The sequence below is a fragment of the Ammospiza caudacuta genome, chromosome 10 (genome assembly GCF_027887145.1).
Source record: "Ammospiza caudacuta isolate bAmmCau1 chromosome 10, bAmmCau1.pri, whole genome shotgun sequence".
Classification (NCBI taxonomy): Eukaryota; Metazoa; Chordata; class Aves; order Passeriformes; family Passerellidae; genus Ammospiza; species Ammospiza caudacuta.
Window position 1 is genome coordinate 10,234,352 of NC_080602.1, and position 26,451 is coordinate 10,260,802.

The 26,451-nt window shown below is 43.3% G+C and overlaps 1 protein-coding gene across 1 annotated transcript in view; it reads right to left on the bottom strand.

Moving 5' to 3' along the window:
- MYO9A (myosin IXA) overlaps positions 1-26,451 on the bottom strand; it is a 175,817-nt gene that overhangs the window by 34,299 nt on the left and 115,067 nt on the right. The window contains exons 12-16 of the mRNA XM_058811168.1: positions 15,122-15,243; positions 13,969-14,110; positions 13,097-13,292; positions 8,686-8,805; positions 4,301-4,376 (exon numbers count right to left, since the gene is read on the bottom strand). Coding sequence (XP_058667151.1) covers positions 4,301-4,376; positions 8,686-8,805; positions 13,097-13,292; positions 13,969-14,110; positions 15,122-15,243 — 656 coding nt within the window. The remainder of the gene's footprint in view (positions 1-4,300; positions 4,377-8,685; positions 8,806-13,096; positions 13,293-13,968; positions 14,111-15,121; positions 15,244-26,451) is intronic.

Sequence of the window (26,451 nt, forward strand, 5' to 3'; positions counted from 1 at the left end):
AAAACACAGTTCCATGATAAAAACAGATCATAAAACAACCCACGAGCTGCTGCTTTTTTCTTTCCATTGTTCGTTCTCTCCCATGGGATGAGTCCCTGGTGCCAGACAGCACACGGAGCCATCATCTACTAAAGCAGCTCTCAAAGATCAAATATTCACAAAAGGAACAAATTAACAGCAGGACAAAACCAGCTTCCAGCTCTCCCAGACAGAAGCCTTGAGTCTGCAGATACCTCTAGATACCTTTGGTTACCTCTAGATACCTTTGGTGGCCTGAAGGATACAAGGCCATGACATCAGGTGCTGACTCTGGCTCCTCAAATTCGCACAATCATTCCATTGGGAAAAGAAAAAGCAAATCTAATTTGCAATAAACTCATTATTTGCCACAAAGATGGATGTCAGCCCCAGCTGGATGATGGGTTGACCCAGAATCATTCTCTGGGACCTAATTACAAATCAGTCACTCAATTTGGTCCCTTCTGCCACAGAGCATAACTGCTGCGGTCTCCAGAAATGCTCACCTGGCTTCGGAAGGGCTAAAGGAAACAAGGAGAGGAACCAAAATCCTCTCTTGGAGGGATGGAAACTGATACTTGACCAAACTACACATCAGGACAAGCAATTTCCTGAAGTGAGGAGCCTTCAAGTGGTGTCTGGGGGACATGAAGCCTCTCATGGGCAGCATCTCACCAAAACACTTTTGGCTTCGCGGGTTTTTTGTGGTTTGTTGGGGTTTTAAATTCTAAATGTTTTATCAGCCTTGCAGAAATCATTATATGAGATAAAAGCAATCCAAGTTATCTCACACAGGAGGAAAAGGAGCAGGAGGAGACTCCAGGCTGCAGCAGGTCATGAGGATGCTGAGGGACACGGTGGTTTAAACGCGGCCTCGGGTGCCGGCCACTTCTGAGCGCTGACAACAAGGCAGCCCTTTGCCTTAAAGTCCTGATTGGGATGAAAGGCAAATCTCAAGTGCCACATGGAAATTAAAAATTAAAGGAAGTAAAGCTGTGTGTTCAGCCAGCTCAAAGCCTGGAGCCAGATCCTCAGAGCAACGTCACCTCGCTGCCTCATCTAAGCACTTCCCAAATTCCTTCCTGATCCTATTAAATCAGCATTCTGACATGGACCACTATTATAAGGAGGGATCAATCACAGCAAAGCAAAACCCCTGGCTAAGTGCTCCAGGACCTGCTTTCTGAAGCATTTCACTCACAGATGGTTAGTGAGGAGCTGGAATATCCAAGTGATCCCTCCTGTTCACCTTTCTTCTCTTTACATCTCAGGTACCATCACCAAAACCCTCCTGCTTGCAGGTGGGAAAAGAAATCAGTTGATGGGAACCACTAAAACTAAACAGCCACTTTTGGGATGTACAACACCATTAGTCCTAGCCAATCTCTCTGGAAAATCCTAGAAATTCCCACATGGTTTTGAAAAACCCAAAAGATAAAATGACAGGGACACTTCAGGATGGATACATTCAGATGGCAACAGATGCAGGATTTTGGTATTTTGGGGTCAATCCCCTCACCTAGCCCAGCCAGCTGCTTCCAGACCAACACCTGCTCAGACAGCCCTGCACATAAAAGTGTCCCTAGTGAGCACAAACCAGCAGGATCCCAACCAGCCCAAGTGGTTTTGGTTAGGCATGGCCTGGCCTTCATTTCTCAGCAGCTGGGGAAGGCACTTGGAACGCTCTGCTGAAGCCTGGTTTCCCACCCAGCATGTGCAAACCACCCATCCACTTTTTTTCTGAGATCAGAGGAGAGCACTTGGCTCCCTAAACCCTCCACAGTGACTTCCTGAGTGATGTCATGCCTCAAACTTGCTTTTAGAAACAGGCCCCGGGCTATCCTGGATGTAGGCTGGATGCACAACCAGGCTTATCAGCGACCACATGATCATGAGATGGCTTTGAAAGCAATTCCTGTTTAATTTGGAGCTGTAAATGGCCTGCCAGTCCATCTGCTGGGAAGCTGCTCATGCCAATCTCTCTTCCAGAGTGTCACCTGCACTCCTGTGCTCAGTTCCTCTTGCCCAGCAAGTGCAAGATTGGTATTTACCTGAAATATCAACATGCATCAAGGGTGACACAACTCTCCAGATCAAAAGCAGCTCCAATGAAAGGGATCAGAATCATCAGCCTGCTCTGAAAGTACAGGCTGGACCTTGGGGATCTTTTGAGACATCTGGTTTGTACTTCCACAAGGAAGAGGCAAAGGTGACACTTGGGGACCCATTACTGATGATGCCCAAGGGAAGATCACAGACCACATTATTGAGGCATCACAGGAGTTAGGATGGCTCCAGAAGCACTTTTTTTTTTGCAAATAAAGCCTCAGATTGAGGCTGCTGGTAGGACACAGCTGCTGAGTATGAGGAAGAAAAACAGAGTTCCTCAATTCTGGCTGTTGAGGCTGATTTATCTGCTGTGCTGGTAGGGGCTCAGCCACATAACCAGAGCTGACCACATACTGAGCTCCACACTAAATAAACACATCCTCCTCCTTGCCTGGCTCAGGAGGAGTTTCCCTGCCTTTACAATGTCTCTTTGCTGAGATAATTAAAATATTTTGGGCTATGAAAATGTTGGCAGCCCCAGCTCCGACACTACAGTGCCTCCAAAGCTGGAGTTGGGCAGTCCAGAAAAGCCCTGTCCCAGTTTACAGATGCTCCAAAGGTGCCAAAGGTTGGATAGAGAAACTGCAGGAATCCTCTTATCTCCAAGGGAAGATCTCCAAAGGGACAAAGTTTCACATTACGTTATCTTGAGGGAAACTTGCACAATCAGAGGTGCTGGGAACGGAACGTCACCTCTGGAGACACCAACCTTCCCTGCTCTGAGTGTTACAAGGACTGCCTGTCATCACAACCCAACCCAGCAGCAGCTGCAGCATTATGAGAAAGGAAAGGAGGGTGGCAAAGACTGAGGTGAGGACAGCCAGGGTTGCATTACCTTCCCAGGACAGAGTGGCATTCTTGTACCACCTGGATTTCTGCTCAAATTTGAGAAGTGGCACAAATTTATGAATTCAATCCCACCATTTTAAGTAAATTCCATGTTCTCTAACCACTGAAATGGACTTGTAATGATGTGAGAACATTCAGTTCTCCTTCAGTAGGGTGCCAGTGCCTCTCTCAAAGGGGAGGAATTCAGAAGAAGAAGGACATTCTATTCTTGATGGCACTCAGAGAGCACATGGTGAACAAAACCAGGCAGAAGAAGTCACTTTTCTTCCCCTAGAAAAAAAAAGGAACTGTGTGTATCGAATTTTTGTTGTGGCCATTTGGCATTAAAGCCATTAAAAATGAGCCTTCATAATATCCTTGAGGGATATTTAATTTTGTATGGAAGGGAAATGCACTGAGATGCAAGGACTGATTTAATGGGCCCATTTCAGGAGACAGATTTAGACTCCTCTTGACTTGTTCTGGGCTTCTCATTAACCTCAGAGCCGCCATAAAGACACACCTGGGTATCTGCAGCTCCAAGCAGTGGCTGTAGGAGCTGAGGGTGCTCCCATCACTCCCTTCCCCAGCACACACCTGCTCAGAGGGAAGCAGAGAGGCACTGCCTGCCTTTAGAGGGGTATTGGGAAAATCAGACCTCCTAAGATGAGAGGAGGGATAGCACAAGAGTAGCTGGGAAAAGGATCAGTGCCCAGACATGCCCTGGAAGTGAAGACTTAGGCTTCACAAGCAAGTTAATTCTGGAGTGGGGATGGAGAAGGCTTTGCAGAAGAGGCCCAGATCTGTATCTCAAGTGTAGACCTGAGTTTCATTCAGTAGCTGCTTAAATGATCAGAAACTTCAAGGAGGGATTTAAAAATAAAAATATACATAAAATCTGTAAAAATCAATCAATTTTGAAGCAAATGTGCTTTTTTACCCCCTGAAAACAAGCAAGCATTTGGCAAAGTACCATCTCAAACTCCATCACTTCCAGGTTTTCCACATTCCAGGGTGCATGGAGCCACCACATGCTGTATGCAGTTCTGCACCCAAACCTGTCTTCCTTGAAAGACTATTTCCTTGATATTGGCACATTCATTCATTTTTTAAGCTTCTTATCCCCTCATACACCCATCCCCAACAACTGCTGCCTTTGACACAGGGAAGTTGCTTTTCCTGCTGCTGTTTAGTCAGGAAAGGTGTTTAGATCTGATCACACGGCAGAGAAAGAAGGAAGAGAAGTTAAGATTGATAGGTGAGATGGAAAAAATGTCAATACAGTCATTTTCAGGTACAGACAGTGCTCTCCCATCCCAGACCAAGGTAAAGGCAGGATCCTTACCGTGGGCTCCTCTCGTTGATGGTGTTGACTCCCTGCAGGTCTGACAGCGGCGTCCGTGGGCTCTTCCGAGTGATACCTGAAGCAGCACATGAGGAAGACGTTTCCAGCTGGCTCATACCCAAGAGACAATTAGCAGAGCCATCCCCAGAGACAATTAGCAGAGCCATAGCTGAGGCCTGACTCTGCTGACGTGTCCTGGCACATGCCGGGCACAGCCGGGTGCCAGGGATGCCATCGCTCCCCAGTGCCACCTCCCTGCCAGAGTCATCACCCTCGTGAGTGACACTGCCTGCTCCAGCCTCCCATTCCTCTCCCACACACACAGGGGGTGCTCTAGGGACATGCTGTTCCACCTAGCAAAGAGGAGATGATGGGAGCAGCCACTCATGCTCTCCATGTCCAAGAGATTCCCAAGCTTTCCAATGGGCATGGGATAACCCAGCTGCATGGGCAAAACACCTGGACATGATTAGAATGCTTGGAAAAATGGTCATTTACTCCTTAGACACTTCTTCTCTCCCTCCCTCCAAAGAGATGCACATGTGCAGCAAGTAGGAAATGCTATAAAAAGTAGGAAATGCTATAAAGTTATAAATGCTATAAAGCATTTCCTACTTGCTGCACGTGTCCATCTCTTTGGAGGGAGGGAGAGAAGAAGTGTCCAAGGAATAAATGAATGCCTTAGAAATGAAGACTTTGGCTTCACAAGCAAGTTAATTCTGGAATGGGAATGGAGAAGGCTTTGCAGAAGAGGCCCAGATCTGTATCTCAAGTCTAGACCTGAGTTTCATTCAGTAGCTGCTTAAATGGTCAGAAATGTCAAGGAAGGATTTAAAAATATACATAAAATCTGTAAAAATCAATCAATTTTGAAGCAAATGTGCTTTCCCCCCAATTTTGATGTAAATGTGCTTTTTTAATATGAAATATATTTCATTTATTCCTTTCCACTTCTTATACTATTATAGACACTTCTATACTATTTTATAAAGGCTTGATTGCCTATTGAGCCTATATCCTTTGATACCTAGAATAATTAATTTGTAATAAAATATAACTAATAAAACAATATATTAAATAAAGTATCTATTTTGTATTCAGCCAAGGAAGCTGCCACACACGGTTACAGTAGCAGCTGTTATCTGCCCTGAAGTGGAAATGTTTTGTAACCAAGCACTTAGGAAGACAGGAGAAAATTATTGTAGACAACAAAACACTTCAAGTCACCAAACCACAAAAATATAAAGATCTGATAATGTGGAGTTTGACATGAAAACAGCTGAGCAATTTTATAACTGTCTCAAAATCACTGCTGTGAGACAGAAAAAATCACAGCTCTCACCTCAGCATGAGAAAAATGTTTTACTCTACCCTGAGACATCTACAGTGGGAAAAAAAGAGAGGAAAACAGCTTTCTAAAAAGAAAAAAAATCTAAACTATGGTTTGTAGCAGGACAGAAGGAAGCAGTGGCATATCCCTTCCTCCCAATATTTATAATTCCACTATTTCATGCAGCCCAGGTGCTGAGTTAAAAGGTGTCCTGGTGATTTTTTTACTCTGAAAGATGAACACAAAGCAAATATACCGAGACCTGAGCCTGTCCTGCTGTTCTGACCCTGGAATTCCTGAGGAGAAGATGAATTCCTACCACAGACATCCCTTTAACAGGACCTTCACCACCCTCCTTGCCCTGTTAAGGTGTGGTAACTGCTCATCTTGGAGCTGAACAGGAGAATCTGCTCATCTTGAATTGGGCAGGAGATCCCTGAAAAGGCTGATGGTCCACCTGGTTAAGTTTTTGCATCTAAAGGTTATCAAATATTCTGGAAATGTCAAGAAAAGAAAACTTGAGGGTGTGCTGTCCCAGGTCATCTTTGAACCCTGCCTGTGCTCAAGGGCAGGACCAACCAAATCACTCCTGCTGAGGAGGTTTGGCATCTCCAGCACTGGAGTTTTTGGAAAGCAAGGCAGGTAATTCATCTGAGTGCTTAACAATACCCAAGCTCAAAACTCTTTTCAATCCCTCTTTTTGCCATTTAAGCCATTTTTGGGTTAAATTTCTTGTACCTCTTTCAAGACAGGCATTTCTGTGTTCAAAGTCCTGATTTAGAGCACAGAAACCCAATTGTAAATAGGGAAAAATTGGAATAACCACGAATCAGCTTAAAATGTTGCATTAGCACTTTGTGTAGCTAGCTTTAGACTAAGAAAGCACCTAATGTCTAGCTGGATCTATTTTTAAAAAAGATTAAATTAATATATTTTAATATGCCTGGATACTCCCCCATTAAGGCCCAGAAGGCTTTTCCTGCCTAAATGAGTCCATGAAAAATGGGATTTCACTGGTATTTCCAAGATTTTTTTAATGCCTACCCTTCTTTTTGGAGCAAAATCTGCCTTCCTACACTTCTGTCAGGCTCAGACACAGCCTGGTCTGGTTTACACTTCAGGCAGAAAATTATTCTGATTTTTGAAGCATATTCCCTTTCCTTCAGCAGGAGTGTTTTGGAAAAATGGACTGATTGACCTAACAGGTGTTTATCTTGTTGAGAAGAGTTTTAGATAAGCCCTATCAACTCCCTATGGATGAATACCAACCAGCAGACCTCCAGTGTTGATTCAGAGGTGTCTAAACCCAGTGCCCTGCTCTGGAGGAACTGGTGGTATTAGGGAAGCTGTGGATGGTAAGGGAAGGGAGACCAGTTGGCTCCAGAAGCTGAATACCAAAGGACCTACAGGGAATCTCAATAAACTCATCAAACCCATTTGTTTTCTCTCTTTGTTCAGAGCTAACTGCACAGCTCAAAACAAGGGGATGACCTTGGTTCCTGTCTCAAGGATGATGTGGATGTGGGAAAAGCCAAGTCCCTGGGGCCAAGCTTGCCTGTGGGGCCCAAAACCTGATGGATTCTGAAGCAGAACATTCCACATTCTCCAAGCCCACTTCAGCTTGCCAAGGCTGGGAGCCTGGGGAAGCAGGAGCACACCCCATGGGGAGATGGGAAGGATCTCTGAATACAGAACAAGAATTACTTGTTTGCCTGGTCAGATGCCAATTCACAAACTGGCAATGTTCCTCTTAGACCCACTTGTTGGATTTATCCCAAGAGATTCCAAATTGTGTGGACTCATCTATATTAGTGAGGTTTTGAGGTGTTGAGCTCAACAGTGAGCTCAGCTTCCTGCTTCCCATTAAATTAAAGCTCGAAGTATCTCTTGAGTTGTATGAATTTCTTTTTCCTCACCTAAGGAAATGCAAACTAAACCCCCCAAAATCTCTCATATTGCTGAGCCAACTTAAAAATTAAAGTTCAATTGATTCATTAATTGCAAGTAAAATTACTCTGCTGATAACTATCTTCCTTTTCAATAGTTTCTTAGTAGTATCAGTAAGATTGGCACAACACCTTTTAATAAAATCAAAAATCAAGTAAAATTTAGCATCACCCCTTTATGTTTTCTTATAGCAGTGTTGGGAACTTGCAGGGGGAAATGATGTAGTTAAATTAAGAACGAAAGCCTAAATTAAGACCTAAACCACCACTGTTTGCCCAACCCCCCATGCTGCAGGAAGCAGAGATATCTGACAGAAAACCGTATTTATGAAAATTATGAAAACTGTATTTATGAAACAGGAAAACCATATTCATGAAAATTTAACATGCATCTACTGTACTTACCATGCTCAGATCTACAGAAAAAAAAGGTGGTTTCCACTTACACCTAAATTTCAGTAAGTTTCAGCAAGTTGGGCTGCAGAGCAGCTCTATTTCTGTCAGCTTTAACAGGCAACATGAATGAAGAGAATAATGGTAGGAAAATAATATATCTAAACATGGGAGCACCAAATATCTATTTAAATATAAAAATAAAATAGAGTAATGCAGGCAAGAGTGTCCATGTTGTCATGCAGGATGAGTTTATTACATGACAGAGGAGTGAGGATGAAGAAAAGGAGACCAAGTGCATCATTCCATAAAATAAGGTTGTCAATGCCTCTGTTTTAAGAAAAAGCCCTGAGAGACAATATTTTCACAAGCTAAAGGTATTTTTGAAGTCCAATGAAATCCAAATTAAGTTGAATTCCAGCTGTACCAGCTTTGTATCAGGAATATTCTTTATTAATGTCAGTGAGTAAATGGGAAAATTGCCCACAAAACAATTTTTGCAACATCTCAAGAGATATGGGTTTGCTTTTAATTTGACTTCCAACTGTGCCCAATCATTTCCCAAAAGGTTCAAAACTGCTCTGAGGCACCTGGTTTGATCATGGAGGGCTCCTCAGGCATTGGTTTTTTATCCTTTCTACATGGAATGCACCTGGTTTCCATTTCTGGACGTGTGAGTGTGGTATCAGAGGGGAGGGTGAGTGGTGGAGCCTTACTGTACTTCTCCTCCTTGCACCTCTGCAGGATCTCTAAGCTCCTCTGATGAACTGGGTGGTGGAGAAAGCTAAAACTATCCACACTTTTCAAAACCGCACATGGCACTGCATCATCATGCCCTTGGGAAGCAAAATAAAAACAAACAAAAAAAAAATGGAGAGAAGAGAAAGATTTTATAAGCAGAAGTCAGGAGAGGGGAAGGAACAAGCCCAAAGGAGCTCGAGGGTCACAGGTTTTTATGCTTGACACAATTTAACTGTGGTTTCCTCCTCACTGTGGCATGAAAGCAATGGGCTGGACCACATCCCAGTCCTAATTAGAATCTTCATTAGACAGAGCATAAACACTTAATAATCACTCCAAAATTATTTGGGCAAAAAGAGGCTTATTAGATAAATCTTTACTTTTATTAACTTATTTTTAAAATCCCTTCTGTGCCTCTGCCCAGTGTTACCAGCAAATCTCTGTCCAGCTGCTCCATGACACAGCCACCTGGAATTCTCATTGTGCATCCCAGTGCTACATTTTGCTCAGATTTTGGCAGTTCAAAGGAAAAAAATGTGAATTATTTGCATTAAGCACCATTTCCATATTCCCTGAGGGCAGAGAACACAGAGTCTGGAGTTTGGCAGGATAGGTTTGAGTTGGAAGAAACCATCAATGTGTGATGGCCCAGCTGTGAGCACAGGGTGGAGGAGAGGTGACACCAGTGACAACGTGCCAACACACAGATGTCTCTCTGTCATGGCTGGCCACGTCCAGGAGGTGCCACACTCCCAGTGAGGTGTGGGGAGGTCACCATGGAGTCACTTTGTGCCAGCATCTCTGGGAGCATTTCATATCAACACATCAAACCATGGGAAAGCACTGATCTGAATTTTCCACAGGAACACTGCCAAGGCATGTCCTCCTCACCTTAACACCAGTGAGACCTCAAACACCAAGCTTTTGGCTGCTGTCACCTTTATTTGGCAAATGCAGCCTTTTTGTTAATTATTTTGAGGACAGTGGTTTTTTGGTGATCAGCTTCAGGAATAAATTTGCAGAAACCAGTGGGATTATTTTTAAGGAGAAATTACCAAGGAGCAACCCTTGTTGGCTAAATCCAACTGCAGAGCCCATCAAGGACAGGCACAGCCTCAAAACCACAAAACTTTCATCAGAGCAAGGATTTAGGTCCAGCAAAACCAACTTTGTATGAATAGCACCATTTTCTCCATTAAGTTTTTGCTATGAATTAGAGAGTTTTGCATAATAAATGTGAATTAATGACAGCACAAAAAGTCAATCAGCCCATTTTCTCTCCTTAAAAGCTTGACAGTGTTCCTTTAATCCAAGTTCACAAACAAATGCAGTTCTAACACGCAGTTCTATTGGACCATTTCAGTCCTCATTCATAAACTTAGTAATAAAAAGAATTAAAAATCAAATTATTGAAGAGTTCCACCCTTCAGCTTAAGTGCAGCTCGTTTGATCCTGGCATCTTTCATTTGAGCAGCATTGGCAGCACCCTAAGAAGCATCACTCAGGCAGAAACACAAAGGTACCAAAGAAAATTCACAGTGACACCACTTTGCTGCTCTTCACCTTCAAGTTAAAGAGGACAATCACCAAAAGCTGCACTAGGAAGGTATCAGGAGCACAATAAAAGAGGAGTCCCCAAAGCCAGCAAGAAAAAAATGCTGATTATCCTTCCAGAAGCATCTGCTTGGCATGGAGGAGACAACCAGAAGGATGATGTGGAAAGGAAGCAGAGCAAATTTTGCAGAGCTGCTTAGACACAAGCCAGGGATTTTTCTGGAAAAACCCTGTTGGGTATTGCAAGCATAAAAACAAGAGAGATCCAGTTGGAGTTCAGACAAAGAATGCAAAGAGCCTTTAATTAAAATAAGCTAGTTTTGGATATTTTCCTGCTCCCTCACTTCACCTACCTGATGGATGGGGAAAGGACCTCAGAAACCAAGAACAGGCAGCACGTCTTGAAAAAGTATCTGTACAAATATTAAGTGTGTGCATGTGGATGACTGTGTGAGAGGCTTTTCTTACTCTACCATCATTTTGTTGGCAGCTCCACATGTGTGGGCAGGCAGATGCTCAAATCAGGCTAATTAAAGCCATCAAGGTTTGATAAAAAACAAAATAAACATCAAATGTGCTGCCTTTGGTTCTTTGCTTCTATCTATCAAGATGGGAGAATTTTAGTGATACTTTGATAACTCATAAATGTTTTCTGCCATAGAGGCAAAGCATCAATTTGGGGTTTTCCTGTACTATTTTGGAGAAGGGAAGGGAATTGCAGCACCTGGCAGTGGATGCATCATGTTACACCAGGCTGTCACACTGTCCTGACACTGGCTGAGCCTCCTGTCCATGTCTACCTCTTCCACAGCCACCTGCTCTGGTGACAGGATTTTGGAGGACAATGGAGCAGGGGATGGGTGTAAGGTCACACCAGGACACAATAAAAACCCTGCTACTGATCTCACCTTGCTGAGTGTGACCTGGGCAAAGTCAGAATCCCAGAACAGTTTTGAGTTGGAAGGGACCTTAAAAATCATCCAGTCCCACCCCTTGCCCAGGGCAGGGACACCTTACACTGCAGGTTGCTCCAAGGCCTGTCCAGCCTGGATGGTCATGCTTGGACATGGTGGGCAGCTCTCCAAAGAGGGCAAGGACAGTGATCCCAGCTCTGCCACTGCTTGTAGGATAAGGTTTTCCCACAGATAAGGTGTACCTCAGTATGGAATTTAGATTTAGGTAATCACCTCCTAGTAGTGTTGCCTGTACAATGGAGACTTTCTCATGACTTTATCCCAATTTGATGCACATAAAAATTTAGGGTATAAATGATCTGAGGATTGTTGGTAAGTTCAAGATAAGCCTTATCCAGCTTTCTGAGGGGTTTGTTTTTTCTTTGACTCAAAACCCAGAGGGAACAAAGCACAATCCCATCTGAATACAGGCTAAAGGACATGGGCAGATAATGGAGCAGCACCATGAGAAGGTTTAGAAATTCAGCCATCACCATGTATTAGTTAATTTTGGTATGGAAAGAAAAGATGATATAAGAATTGAGTCTCAGAATTGTCTCAAGACCTCCTGGTCTCATCCAGTTACATATATATCTATATCTATAATCATATCTATATATTGATACAGATATATATAGCAAGAGAGACATAAGCATTTACTGCTACAAACTCTGGCCTGAAAAGCAGGAGCAAGGAGATGAGTACAGCAGTGTGCAGGACCAGCTGCCAGAGACACAGAAAGCGAAGCAGGGCTTGAAATCAGCTCTTACTTCCTGAGATTGAATGATTTTTTTAATATTCTGTATTATATCATTTGAGTTTAGCCTGGGGTTTATGCAAGATGAAAATGCAAAGATGGATTTTGGAAGCCATCTCTTTGGAGTGGCCTTTCTCCCAAAGACAAACATCTCTGCCATCTCCCTCTTTGCTTACTCTGTCCAAAAATGCTGCCTTGATGTGCCAGACAGACCCAGGCTCATGAGAATCAGCTCTTCTCTTACACCACATTCAGGAGGTGTCAGAGGAAGAACCTCAAGACCGGAAAGTTGATTTTTTGCCTGCTGCTCTTCCTGGGATTTGCTCCCAAAAAAATTATTCTTTCTGCTAGATCGTTGCCTCCCTATGCTCCTTGTCCCAGGCTCCCTCAATCTCCATGATGCAAACCTCACTGATTACAAAGTAATTCATGGTGCAGCTCTGCCTTTAATTTTAACCCAGCTGACATTTTCCCTGCTGAGGCTCTAATTCCATCACGGATTTCAAGCCCTCTTGTGCCCAGAAATGAACAGTAATAGCTTGTACCCGTCTTTCCGAAATTGCTTTACGCCGAGAAATGGTCTAAAAGCACAGCCAGGTCTTGCCTGCCACAGCATGATGATGCACCATCACTTTCCTTTAATTTAATGCCCCTGTGATCCGTGGTTCTGGATGACTGCAAAGCCATGAATTTTTCTAGACAGGAGACATGCTCTCCTGCAGCTGAAAGGGTGAACAGCTTGGCAAATCACAGGAAGATTTATTGCCTTTTTTTGTTTCCAGATATAACTAACAGTTCAAGAATTATTACAAAAATAATTTGCTTTTTTTGCTGGATAATTTGTATGTCTCTGTTTGAATGACTTGTGTTTTTCTATCGATGCATCCTACAAAAATGAAAAAATTAAAGCATTAAAATGAAAATATTTCCTTATGATACGTTAAAATCCAAATGTACCTTTAAATGTGACTTCTGCAAAAAATCTAATGTTAATTCAATACATTTTCTAATAGGTTCAAAACCAGGTTCAATGAGTCAGGCTACTTAAAACAGGATAATAACACATTAGACCCAAATTGCTGGTGAAAAGCAGGCTCCAGGACAGGTGATGGGCACACATACCAGTTTTCTTGTCCACGTATCGTTTCCCAGCCTCCCTGAAGGCCACCATGGCCCTGAAGAAGGCCCTCAGGACGGCCCAGCGGAACACAGCCACGGGATCAATCCCGATCATGCCACAGATGAAGGCGTTCCTGCTGCTCCGCAGCAGCGCCACGATGTCCGGCCGCATGTGGTCCGTGTTCTTCTCCCGGAAATCCTAGGCAAGGAGGAGGAGGAGGAAAGAGGAAAATAAACAATACCCACATGATACTACAGGTAGGATCTTCTAGGATATCTCTGGGCCAGCACAATTATTGAATCCTGTTTCTTTTCTCTCTCCTGCTCCCATATTAGATACCTGTTTATGATCATCATCTCTGATGCTCATCATGCATTTATTGCATCAGAAATAAAATGAGAGATTTGTAGCTGCAAATCTCAAGGCTGTTTCTCACACCGGAATTCCTTCTGCTTGTAACTGGCATGAATAGAAATGGGGTCAACTTTGGAATAATTCACGTGGGATTCCAGACAATACATGTAGCAGTGGGATGTGGAGACTTAAGCACACATAACCTGTATTACAAGTGGCTAGTGATGAGGAAAACACTGGGTTTTCTACACAAACCAGGCCCAGAAAGGCCACCAATTTAAACTCATTGTTGGGGTGTAGCACTGAAGTCACTGCACTCCTCTAAATTCTTCCCAAAATGTTCTCCCACGTGAGGGAGAACAGGAAGACCCTGTCCCTACTACTTTCCATTTCCCTCCTGACCCTCCCATCTTCTTGGGCCAAGTCCTCTCCAAAATATCTCTGTGGAGCCTCTGGGGCTTTCCTTCCCAATCCCAGATTTAGATGAAAGCAACTGCTGGGGAGCAGCTGGGTGACAGACCTTGACTCCGTACTTGACTTTGCCCGCGTAGTGTTTGATGATGAAAGCTGGCTCCATCACTGCTGGGAATTCAATGTAGGAGCTCCCTTCGTGCTGACGCTTGAATTTGTCCAGCAGTGTCTGGTTTGTGGCTTGAGGAAAACTGAGGGGAGAGAATTGAAAGGAAGAAGCTGCAAACCTAACAGGAAAACTTTTCCACTTCTTTCATGTCCATGAAAGGGAAAACAGAGACCTTCTGAGCTTCCACTTGTGTGTCTGCTTCAGCAGAGCCTCTTGGTAAGAGAAAGCCAACCCTCCATCCTCAAACCTCATGGAAATCTGCAGCATGGGGATGTATTTCACAACTTTACCCAATTTAAGTTGTTTTATCCCAGTACAATATCACTGGGAGAGCATCACTGCTGGTCTCTTGTCAATGAGACAAGAAGTGGGGGGAAACCCGTAAGGCAAATGGTGGGAGAAGACCTCGTGCCCCTGGCCATGTGGATCTGAGGTGACCACAGCAAAAACCATCTGGACTTTCCCTGCCTTTTACATGGAGGAAACTGGCACAAGCATCCAATGGGAGAACTGTTCTGCTCCCAAGTTTCCACACCAAGGCAGCTCCAGAAGCCACACATTCTCCCAAGAACTTCTCCTGAGACAGATGGATGCAACCAAGGGTGAAAATCTGAGCCAAGTCCTTGATGCCCACGAAACCCTATGGAAACGCAGCCCCTATGGACAATTGCCCTCACTTCACTCTGGTTCAATTTTTATCAGTAAAATTGATAAATCCAGATTATATCTCAATAACAGCACCTACACATCCTGCTTTAACTCATGCACTTGGGTTCAGCACCTTCACATCATCTCACCCCAAGAGACAGGGAAAGAAATTAAGAGAGAAGCAAAGGAAACCTTTTCCCTTCCCTTTAATGGAAGAAATTCTTGAAAGAAATTTTAATTATTATTTTTTAAGGCTTTTTGATCAGCTGGCTGATTCTCCACTCTGTGTGTTGCCACCTCAGAAACAACACTAGAAACACCAATCAGCCCAGCAAGCTATTAGCACCTTTCTGGGAACTTGGTTTTTTTTTCAGAAAACTGGAGGATAAACACTTTTTAACTGAAAAACAAATCTCATTTCCAAAGCCAGCATTTTCCTACTCACTTGCTTTCCTCATCCAGCAGATGGAGCAGCCCTGTTGGCTTCTTGCTGATCAGGTTGATGCAGCTGGAGTTGTCTATGTAGTCAATGTTGTGCCAGCTAATTCCTTCTGCTCTATATTCCTCCTAACAAAAAAAAAAAAAAAAAAAAAAAAAAAAACAACCCACAGATGACATAATGATGATTTGGTGCAAGCAAAAATAAAAGACAAAATCCAAAGGGTTTCATGGAAACTGATGCACCGTTTACCAAAACAGACATCTCTCCTGTAAATATTCCATCAGTGCTTTCTGTGATTCCAAAGAAAAGGATAAAGAACCTCTGGAACAACCTGAAACAAAGTGAACCACAGAGCATTTCCCAATTTCAGATGCACCAGACATTTGTTTGGACATGGGGTGGCTGTGTGAGAGTCCAAGCCTGCCAAGGACATCCAGTGTGTGTGGACTCCCCCTTTCCTTTTCCTGGATTGCTTCTAAATCACAGCACAGTTTGGGCTGGAAGAGACCTTAAAGCTCTTCTTGTTCCACCCCCTGCCGTGGGCAGCAACAACTTCCACTATCCCAGCTCGCTCCATGCTCATCCAACCTCACCTTCAACACTTCCAGGGATGGGGCAGCCACAGCTTCCCTGGACAACCTGTGCCAAGGCCTCACCACTCTCACAGGTGTTGCTCTGATTTTTTAAGATTTTCTGAGCCTTCTGATGTTTACATTCTTGTAATGAACTTTCTCACAAACCTTCTGTAAATAACTTACTGTTTTTGCATTCTTTTATGGAGGAAGAGAAATTGGATGGACTGTTGGTTTGACCAGTGTCATTGGTGAGGTGGCACTTTCACCCTCCAATCCACTGTCACTATTGGAAATCTATAAATGTTGGAGTCAGAAAATAAACTTCCCTTTTTACTTTGAGAACAGCAGAGTGTCTGGGTTGTGTTGTTTCCTATAGTGACCCACAGGGATCAATTTCTCCTCAATATCCCATCCATCCCTGCCCTCTGGCAGTGGGAGCCATTCCCTGTGTGCTGTCCCTCCATCCCTTGTCCCCAGTCCCTCTCCAGCTCTCCTGGAGCCCCTTCAGGCCCTGCCAGGGGCTCTGAGCTCTCCTGGAGCCTTCTCTGGTCCAGGTGAGCACCCCCAGCTCTCCCAGCCTGGCTCCAGAGCAGAGGGGCTCCACGCTCAGAGCATCTCCATGGCCTCCTCTGGGCTCTCTCCAGCAGCTACACATCTCTCTGATGTTGGATGCCATGGCTGGAGGCAGCTCTGCAGGTGGGGTGTCACCTGCATGGGGCAGAAGGGCACATTCTCCTGCTTCCCACACTTTGGGGTCGGGGGGTTTTGGGGTTCCCAGTGCATGTGGAACATCCCACCCATCAAAGTGTCACACAGTTTGCATCAATTAATATTTAGTATTCAGTTGCTGGAAAGAAATTGTGGTACAACACATTAATTACACAGAAAAAGCAGCAAACCTCCCTTTCCTGCCTCCCTGGGCTCTGCTCTTCCATTTTTTAATGTCCATTTTAATGTCCCACTATCAATGGCCAGTGCTATATGAGCTAACAAAGAGACCTCCAGCTATACAAAGCCACAGCTCCAGCACCAGCAGAATCACCACCCTCTACAGTAAATGTGAGGATCTGCCCTAAAATTCAAGTTGAGACCAAAAAAGCTATTTATTTTCCACCAAAATAGTTCTAACCCTTGCTCTCCTATAAAGGTTATCTCCTCTGAGACATACTTGCGACTGGAATACTTCAAGAAGTCTTAGGCAGAAATTGTTTTAGTGCATCAAAATGAAAGTAGAGTTTAAAAATCATAATTTTCATCATAGGTTTGAGGAGTTGTGACTCACTGTCTAAACAGATATTGGACCATGCACCTTACTCCAAAGTCCTACTGACCCAGCTGCCTTTTTACTTCTCTATCACAGGACATTTTGATGGCAAAATTGAAGATAAAAAGGAAACAAGTTTCAAAATCCTAATAGGATGCATCTTTTAATAATAATCAGATTCGTTATTACCGCTGCCTCTGCTTTTATTTTTAATATGAGCAAACAACTTTAAAAAAAGTATGTACATCCTCATCCAAAATTAACATGAACTCCACAGATATTCTTAGAAATAAAGAGTCTGAAGAGCTTTGAGACATTTCACAAGGAAATTTTTGCTAAAACAACCCCTAGAAGGTCTTGAATTCACTATTGGAGACATTGTATAATCTTACAACAACTGTACAGACAAATACAGATGTGTGCTGCCTTAGAAAGAGTTTTTAATATCCCTAAAGCCTTTGGGATTCAAAATATACAACATCCCATTGGGGAAAAAACTCTTGAAAATAAGGGATGACTCTGTATCATGAATTTTGTTTACTGCTTTTACTTTTTAATCTTTTACCTTCAATTCTTGCTGAGCAAGAAGGACACAGCAGAACCTCCCAACAACATTCTCAAAGCCCTGCTGAATTACAGGCAATCAAAAAAATCACAGATTTGATTAAAACTTGTGGCATTTTGCAAGGCAGGAAAAAGCTCATATGCAGCAATCACAGGCTGTGTATTTCGGAGCAGGCAAGAGCTGCTCCTGAGGGATTTCCCTGAGAGTCACTGGCAGTCAGCACCATCCATCAGCTGCCTGCTTGCAGCAGCCCTTCATGCAGTGCAGGGTCCATTAGGCCCAGCTTTGCCAGCTCAAGCCTGGTCAGGAGCATGCAGAGAGCAATAAAACCTTGGTGTGATGAGCCAGGAGCAGCATTATTGCAGTGGTGACAGGAGGGTGTTACCAGACTTATATATTTATTATCCTCACTCTTTGTTGAAGTACTTGTTGGGGGCTTTACATTTTTTTGTCCCCCAAAAACCCATAAATCATGTAGAGTTTTATGTCTGCACACATCTAAGCTGAGAAACCATTGCTCTGCTCTAGAAGGACTCTAGATATCCATAATTCCACATGGGACATTCAGCAGCTGCACAGCAAATGTGCTGTGAAACTCCTCTGGCCACACTAAAAATTTATACTGCTGCTGACATCAGTGCAAAAGCACTAATCAGCAATGCCAGATATGGAGTTTTAAAAAAATAATCTAGTAAATGACCAAAAAATACCAGAGTTCAAGGTCTATACTTCTCTGGGCTCATATTCAGCTGTTCCATAGATCTGATGGTCAGGTCCCTCCTGGCATAATTTCCTTCAGCTGCAGGATTTTGGCTCATTCTCCCTCCTCTGCTCCTTTTTTTCCTCTGGGCTGGGTCAGAAATCCTCCCTCCCAGGCTCTGGGGTTCTTCCCTCCCTCCCATCCCCAACACAAACCTGTTCCTGCTCTGGCCAAATGAGAACAGGGATTCAAGTCCTCAACAAACAACCTTTTCCACAATAATTCAGAGATTTACTCTCATTTCAAGACAGGCAGCAGGAACTATTCCAAAGCTTAAATGGCAGTAAGTTCTCCTCATTCCTTTTTTCCTAACATTTTTCCAGTTCCTTGTTTGGTTGCCTTCAGGATCTGAGCTCAAGAGATACAACAATGGCTTTGGGATGCTCTGCTGTAATTTCTGGGGTATTTGCTGCTCTGCAGAACACCCTGCAGATTGTTCATAGAAAGACAGAAGCTATAGAATAAAATCACTGCTGTCTATAAAACTTAATTAAATTGCAGTTGTTAATATTCCATGTGATTCCTATATTTGTCTTCTAATGACCATCCTCCTGCAGAATTCAGGAGATATCCTGAAAAGCTACCTCCAAAGTATTCCTTCATCTCTGAGCATGACCACAAAGCCATCCTTTGATGGATGCAGGGTCTTGAAGCACTGGAATATTAGGGAATTCCATTCAAACAACATGATGCTTTCATTTAACAAGACAAAAACAACATGAAACACTTTCATTCAAAGAGAAAGACCTCAAGCTGGAGGTTAATTAAAAATCAGCTTAAATTTATACCTTGATTTAAAACTAAGTTATGTTTAGGGGCACATTCAAATATTCTATTTCTGGAAGATCATCTTTACATCAGGAACCAAATTGCTGACATTACCACTATGCAAAAGTTTCTCGTGCAGTGAAGTCCACAGAGCCCCTTTTTTGGCATCCTTACTCGCAATAAAAATGTGAGATTTACTCCTCCCATCCCTGGACACCTGTCTGCTGGAAAGTGGAGCCATGCAAGTTCACTGGAGAGAAGAGCACTGAGCTCCCAGACTTGGCAAAAGAAATGGAGCAAAGAACTGAAAAAAGACATTGGGTTTTTTTTTTAGAGTCCAGCAGCTCCATATTTTCATTTAATTATCGGGTGAGATGCCACAGATTGTTCTCCAGGTGACCTCTATGGACTCCATGAGGGGATTGCTGCTTCCCAAGTGAGAATTCAGAAACAGCTTTGCTGCCCTAAGCATGGAGACAGACATTGGCACTATGTCAGCATGGGGTCACTGAAGGGATCTGAGTAAAACACAGTTTATGATGTTCAAATATATTAAAAAAATATATAAAATGGGCATGCAGACTTTGAAATGCACAGGGAATATAAGAGTAAATCTTTACTCTCACACAGTGTTAGCTGAGGCAAAGCAGCACGTAAAATCTGGGGTACCAAACAACCAGAATGGGGCAGAATATACAACATTTTAAAGTGGGAAAATTACTGAAACTCTAGGAAAGGGGGCACTCTTAAAGCTCTGTTAAAGGGAAGCTCTGCCTGCCTACACTGACCCAGAGCATGAACGCTGCCCATGGCACAGAATAATGAATTTAAAATTAAAACACACATGCTGAGCATAAGGAAAACCTTCCCAACTGGGCTGCAAGGCCTGATGGCAACCCTCCTGCCAGGAACAGAAATATCCTGTAATTTCATAGTTGGAGTTGTAGGGAACCAATTCCTGTTATCTCTACAGGAGCATTGGACCAGTTCTGTTATCAGGACTTTATTTCAGTGCTAAATCAAACCAAACCACTCTAATCCAGGGTGGAATTAAAGATTTCTTTATCCTGAGTGGGATAAAACACCCACAAGCCCAAGAAAATCTTGGGAAATGCTGGAAAATGTCTTTACATATGATCATCAATTACTCTGTATCCAGCCACAGCCATCAGTAAATAAACCCAAATGCTGAAAATAAAAAGCACAGTTAGGGGAGAAAAAGTTACACATGATTTTTAAAGTCACACTTATGTAGACATGGTATCTGTGATAAATATGATATCTAAATAAAATATCTGAGCTCTCTTTGGAGTAACATGGTCCCTGGGTGCTGCTGCTCCCCAAAATCATGTGGCAAAGTTCAGAGATGGGGAGGGAGGGACAAGGGGCTTGAAAAGCTTCAAAGAGGAAATGCAGATTAAATGAAACAGGAGATGTGATTAAAATAAATTAAAACCATAATAAATTCCCCATCTGTCTAAAAGCACAAAACTCAGGGTTTAGGAAGTTCAAATCAAAAGGTATTGAAAAGTCCCTCCTAAAGATAAAGGTTTTACCGTGATATGTGAAGTTTGTTGCCCTATCATGGGATATCAAAGATACAATTTTTCCCATGATTTAAAGAGTTCTGGAGGGCTTTGGGCATCCATCCACACATCCTGCAGCCAAAAGCCCTGAAAATCCCTCAGTGTTTCAGTGCCCTGGAGGCAGATGTCTTGTCCCACAGGGATATTGCCATTAGTCACAGTGAGAATTGAGAAACAGCCCCAAAAATAAGATTCACAACCCCCAAGAGCAGCAGAAACCTCCACCAACTCATTCGCCTCCTCCCACCAGGCAGAGCTAGAGCAGATCCAGGAGTTTATCTACTCCAGCCTTTCCCTGCTGAGGCATAGGAAAACCTTGTTTACACAATGAAAATTCCCAGATTAAAGTGAGAAATCAACTGAAAAATCCCTTTTCCCAGCGTAACTCCACGTGGGAACATTTCCCATCGAGCTCCTGTCATAAAAACTCGTGTAAATCCAGAGCCATACGATCAACAGGCAGCTACTTTGGGATGTCTAAATGTATATATTTGGCATCAAAATTCCCAACTAAACAGAAGGGTGTGAAATTCCTCTCTTCTTGCCTTGAACACCATCTGCTTCAGCTTCAGCTTCTTTGCAAAGTGAGAAACGAGGAATTGACGCCCCTTCCACATCTCTCTCCATTCCTAGATCAAATCCTCTGTTTAAAATAATCCCAAAATATTTTTGTAGAGTATGTTAAAAAGGGTTGTTGTTAAATGAAAAATTAAAGGAGCTAAACTTCAAAAAGGCTCTTTTCTGGCTATGTATGGACACATTTTCATCCTAAAATCCATCCTGGGGAGCTTGACAAAATTAGTCCCCAGCTGGAAATGGCAACAAGGTGTGGGAGAATCTCTCCCCTAAGGATTCCTCCATTCAGGAATGAACCCATCCCATGGAGGATTAATTGTTTATTCAGAAAATGGGCACTGTGAGCCAGGCCCAGCAGAATCATCCCAGCATAAACTGATTATTAAAAAGAGTTTGATATGATGAATCCATGGGATGTGGAAAGGTCCTAAATGATTGAGACCAAAGTCTGGTGCTCAGTCTGCTTGTGCTGCAGACAGGGTGGATGCCTTGAGTTCCCAACATCCCTCCAGGAAAAGATGCTGAGGCTGATGGTTTCATTTAGGAATGAGGATTTTTATGTTTGTTCTCAATTTCAGTAGAAAAGGAATTTATAGACACAGCCATAAATATAAATATATAACACATATGTTTTTTAACCATGTGCTTACAGACACAACAACTATAAATACTTAACCACATTCTCTATGGGTACATGAGCTATAAACAGGTTTTTAAGGCCCCCTCTGTCCATGACAACATGAGGCAGTGCAGGGAAGCTGAGGAGCCTTCCCTTGAAGCCAAAGTTCTCTCTCCTTCCAGGTGACTATTTCAGCAGCTCCTCATCAAATGCCACATGAATTTGGTTTTATTCTGATGTTTCACCCACTGATATCCTCCCCCCTGCTGTACATTTGAATTTACTGGAATTTGGACTCTCCATCATGAAAGTGTTTTAAACCAGCAGGCTCAGCCCTGAAAATCATGTGTGGAGTGCCATCTCCAAACCATCCATCTCTGTGCTCAAATCAGCTCCCTGAACTGCGATGGCAACAGAGTTTCAATCATAAATTATATTTTGCTCTCAAAATGGGCAGAATTGGGTTTGCAGGGTTCAGCTGGCAGCACACACACTGCCATGATCCCATGGGCTCCCTCTGCAGAAACATCTTTTTCCCAAGCTGCCCTTACACAGCCAGGAAAAGCACAAGCTTAACATTGTTGTGTGATCTGCTGGGGGACCAATTCCTTTAATTTCTTGTGATCAAAATAAAAGAGGAAAAGAAATATCTGTATCTGCACTGTCAGCACCCTGAAAGATGGATCAGAGTTAGGAAATCAGAGGAGGAACCTCCACAGTGGTCATGGTGAGGACCAGACTGATCTTTGAGGCTGAACATCTCCTCCCCCTTTCAGTCCCACTCCACACCTGTGTCAATTAACACACTCTTGATTCCAGTCCTGCCACAATAAGACCATTTTTAGGTTGGCTGAAGTATTTTAGAGGCTTTTAAAGATTTCCTGCTCATCATCTTGCTTAAGAGGAGAGGTCACATTGCACAACTGTGTCCTATGAAAATCCACCAACAGAAACACAGAATGGTTGGGCTGGAAGAGACCTTAGAGATCTTCTGTTTCCAAGATCTTGTGGACACCTTCCACTGTTCCAGGGTGCTCCAAGCCCTGTCCAGCCTGGCCTTGAACACTTCCAGGGATGGGGCAGCCACAGCTGCTCTGGGTAACCTCTGCTAGGGCCTCAGCACCCTCACAGTTCCCAATATTCCATCTGACCCTGCCCTCTGGCAGTAGGAAGCCATTCCCCCTCGTCCTGGCACTCCAAACCCTTCTTGTACCACTAATAAGTAAAAGCTTTTATCCCTGGCACAGTCTGTGCATTTATTTAGCCAATACATCTGAGTAGGAACCACAATCAGCAGAAAACATCATCTACCTGGAAAAAGAGCTCAGAGGAGAGGAAAAAAGCTCAGGGGATCATGGTGGCCTGGGAGAGGGACAAAGGCACTGGGAGCAAGCACCTGTGAACTGGAGAGTTACAGCAAGGAGCATGGGATGAGGGGTGGGCTTGCCAGATGCAGCACTTCTCTGCATCAGGGATAAATTAAAAGTTAAGAAATTCCATATGAGTAGCTGAATGATCTTTAAGATCCCTTCCAACTCAATCTACTTTATGGTATGAGAGGATATATAAATAATATAAGAGATTAGGATATATCCTATTACAGGTCACACATTATATATTATATTTATATATTTACTGCTCACCATTTGGAGAAAGCCAGACACAAGTGGGTGGCAAATGAAGCCCCCCAGTCCCAGCCATGCAACATCCATGGACTCAGGGATGCTGGAAGGACAGAAGACAAAGCTCTGGGGGTCTGATCCCAGAATCACTGAGCTTGGAAAAGACCTCCCAGACCATTGAGTTCAACTAGTGCCTGATCCCCACCTCGTCACCAGAGCACTGAGTGACATATTCAGGAGTGCCTTGTACCCCTCCAGGGATGGGGGTTCCACCACCTCCTGGGCAGCTCCAATGCCTGACCACCCTTTCCATGAAGAACTTCCTCCTGATGCCCAACCCCAACCCACCCTGGCACAGATCAGAGCTGTCCTTCATTTCACTAATGTGCTTTGAAATCTTCCTGCCCTGCAGATACCATTTAAACAGCTCTCAGCATCCTGATTTTTATTAGTATAATTTATGTACTCTAAGCATCATCCTCTTCTCCCAAACATGAGCTGCACTCGATGGAGTTCTGCCAAATAATAAATCAATAACTTGTGTAGCTTGTTCTTTCTCCACGGGTCATGTGGCCCACAGCTGGCCAACATTTCTCAGAGGGCAGCCACTCTCCCATCTCCAAGGAAAACAAATTTGAACTGAGCCTCCCAGGACTCAATGCTTGACTTCTGATGGTTGGCTTTTGTCTTCAGAGGCTATAAAGAGGCGTTAACGCCTAAGCAGTAATGAGATACAGAAAAATCCCTCGCTGGAAGGAGAGGAAGAGTGTTCCAAGCAGTAGGAGAAAGACCTTTTTTCATCATTTATTTTGAATTTAAATATTTGAGATTGATGCTTTTTAAAATTAATTCACTCCCACATTAAATTCTAAATGTAATATTTAGGTAAATTATCTAAACTCATTTTAGAGTGTCCTGTTCCTGGGGGCTGTTGCTCCTCAGAATCATGAGGTGGATTCAGAGGTGGTTGGAGACCTCCAAGACCATCAAATCACTCCTCCAACCAAACACCACCATGACTTAATCCAGACTACTGGATTTCTCCACCTATTGCACAGGACCAGTAAACTCTACAGACCTCCCTAAATATTCACAGAGTTTTGGATGGCTGAGGAAACATTCCATAGGATGCTTTATCATGATGAAATTCAATTTTTCAGGCTGAGATTTACTGGCTGGGACACCAAGCTCACCTGGGACTCCACCAGAAAATAGACTTCACTGAACACCTGAGCTCCTGCCAATTGATTGTACTCCAAATTCTGTAATTTTTTCAGCCTCTACCTTGGTTATTTATGGATTTTTTTAAACAATAAAAACATGCCCTTGAAACTGAAGTTTGGTGGGTAAGCAAAAGCTGGAAAAAGAAGTAGAAAAGAACTTTAATAGCAAGACCTGTGGGATGGAAAGCTACAGGATGAGTCCTCAATCTTTGCAAAGCATCAGCTGAAACAGGGAAAGGTGGGTGAGGTAGAGAGAACCAGATGAGCCTCGGCAGGTATGGGGAAGATCAGTGAGGACAAAGATGACAAAGTTTGGAGAATGGGATACATAAAGAAATAAAAACTTGTACTCCTGGCCCTTAAAATGCCAAGGACCTGGAAACTAGGAGGAAACTCATATCATAGTGGTGTGGTACTGGTGACCTCCAAACTAAACCTCCAAACTTCATCTGCAGCAATTATTTAGCACAATGCCCTAAAAAGCCCCAAACTGAAGAGCTGCTGTATTTTTGGGAGATACCAGCCTGAAGATCAGGGATGCCTTGGTGGTTGTTTGCAAACCACTGGAAATAGTGCCATCTTCAGACAGCAGGTTTAAAAAAAGATTTACCAGACACATTGTATTAGATTTCACCGTAGAAAAAAAAAGAGAATAAAATTTAAGATAATCCCATGGTTCTCCCAGAGGACAGTGGTGGGTATTTTGGTTTCCATAACATCAACAGCATGTCATGGCAACAATTCCATCATGACTAAATGCAGCTCTGGCAGACAAATTCTATTAGGATTTCAAGAAAAATCCTCAGTGACTATTTAATTTTGCCACTTATTTTTTTGGCAGAGGTGTCTGGGTATCTCAGCAATTTCTCTTCAGCCTCCTGCAAGCTTTGGAGAGCTGAGGATTCAGAGAAGGATCTATCCATTTCAGGTCCCTACCACCAAGACACAAAAGAAACCCTTATAAAGATACAAATACCTCAGATAAATTCACATTTTAAAGTAACAGAACTATTTTGCTCCCTAGAAACACAATATTAACTCCCTGGTCTTCATTTGTAGACTCATGACTATCATTAAAAAACCTTTGGGCTAGTGAGGAACAAAGAACATTATGAAGACCCAAGATCTGAACATGAGTCCTTAAGTTTTCTTTCCTTCTAATCCACTCCTCCACATGCAGCTGGAATTCCAGGGAAAGTAAATGGTTAAACCATCCAAATCATTCACCCAAGGATCAGTGCTTGTGCAGCTGCACAGATTACTTGTATTTATAGACTCAATCTATGCCAAGATGTCTGAATTTTCCAGCAGCAGAGCTCACAGAGCTCCAGGCAGGATCCAGGAGGATGACGTGCTCAGGCATTAGGAGTTGGAATGGGCCCTTTGCAGTTTGATGGCTCCACAACTGCTCCTCACATCCATGGAGCAAACACTGACTCCAGTGACTTCACATGCCTGACAGATTTCCAGGAGAAAGGAAAGCTAATGAGCTCTGAAGCTGCTCCAAGAAGAATTAGGGATTGCTGCACTCAGGACCTCTGTGTATCCCCCAGGCTTGGGGGGGAGCACTGATCCACTAAGAAATCCCAGCCCAATAACAGGAATTCCCTCATGGCTGATGGCATCTTGGAGGAGGCTGCTGAAACCCCACCTCATGGAGGAATCATGTCTCTCCAGCTTTCAGGAACGATCCTCCCTCCTTGAGTCTCTTCTAGGGAGGGTATGGCAACATTTATAAAAAGAACAGTTGGTTTGGCTTTGTGACAGCATCAAAA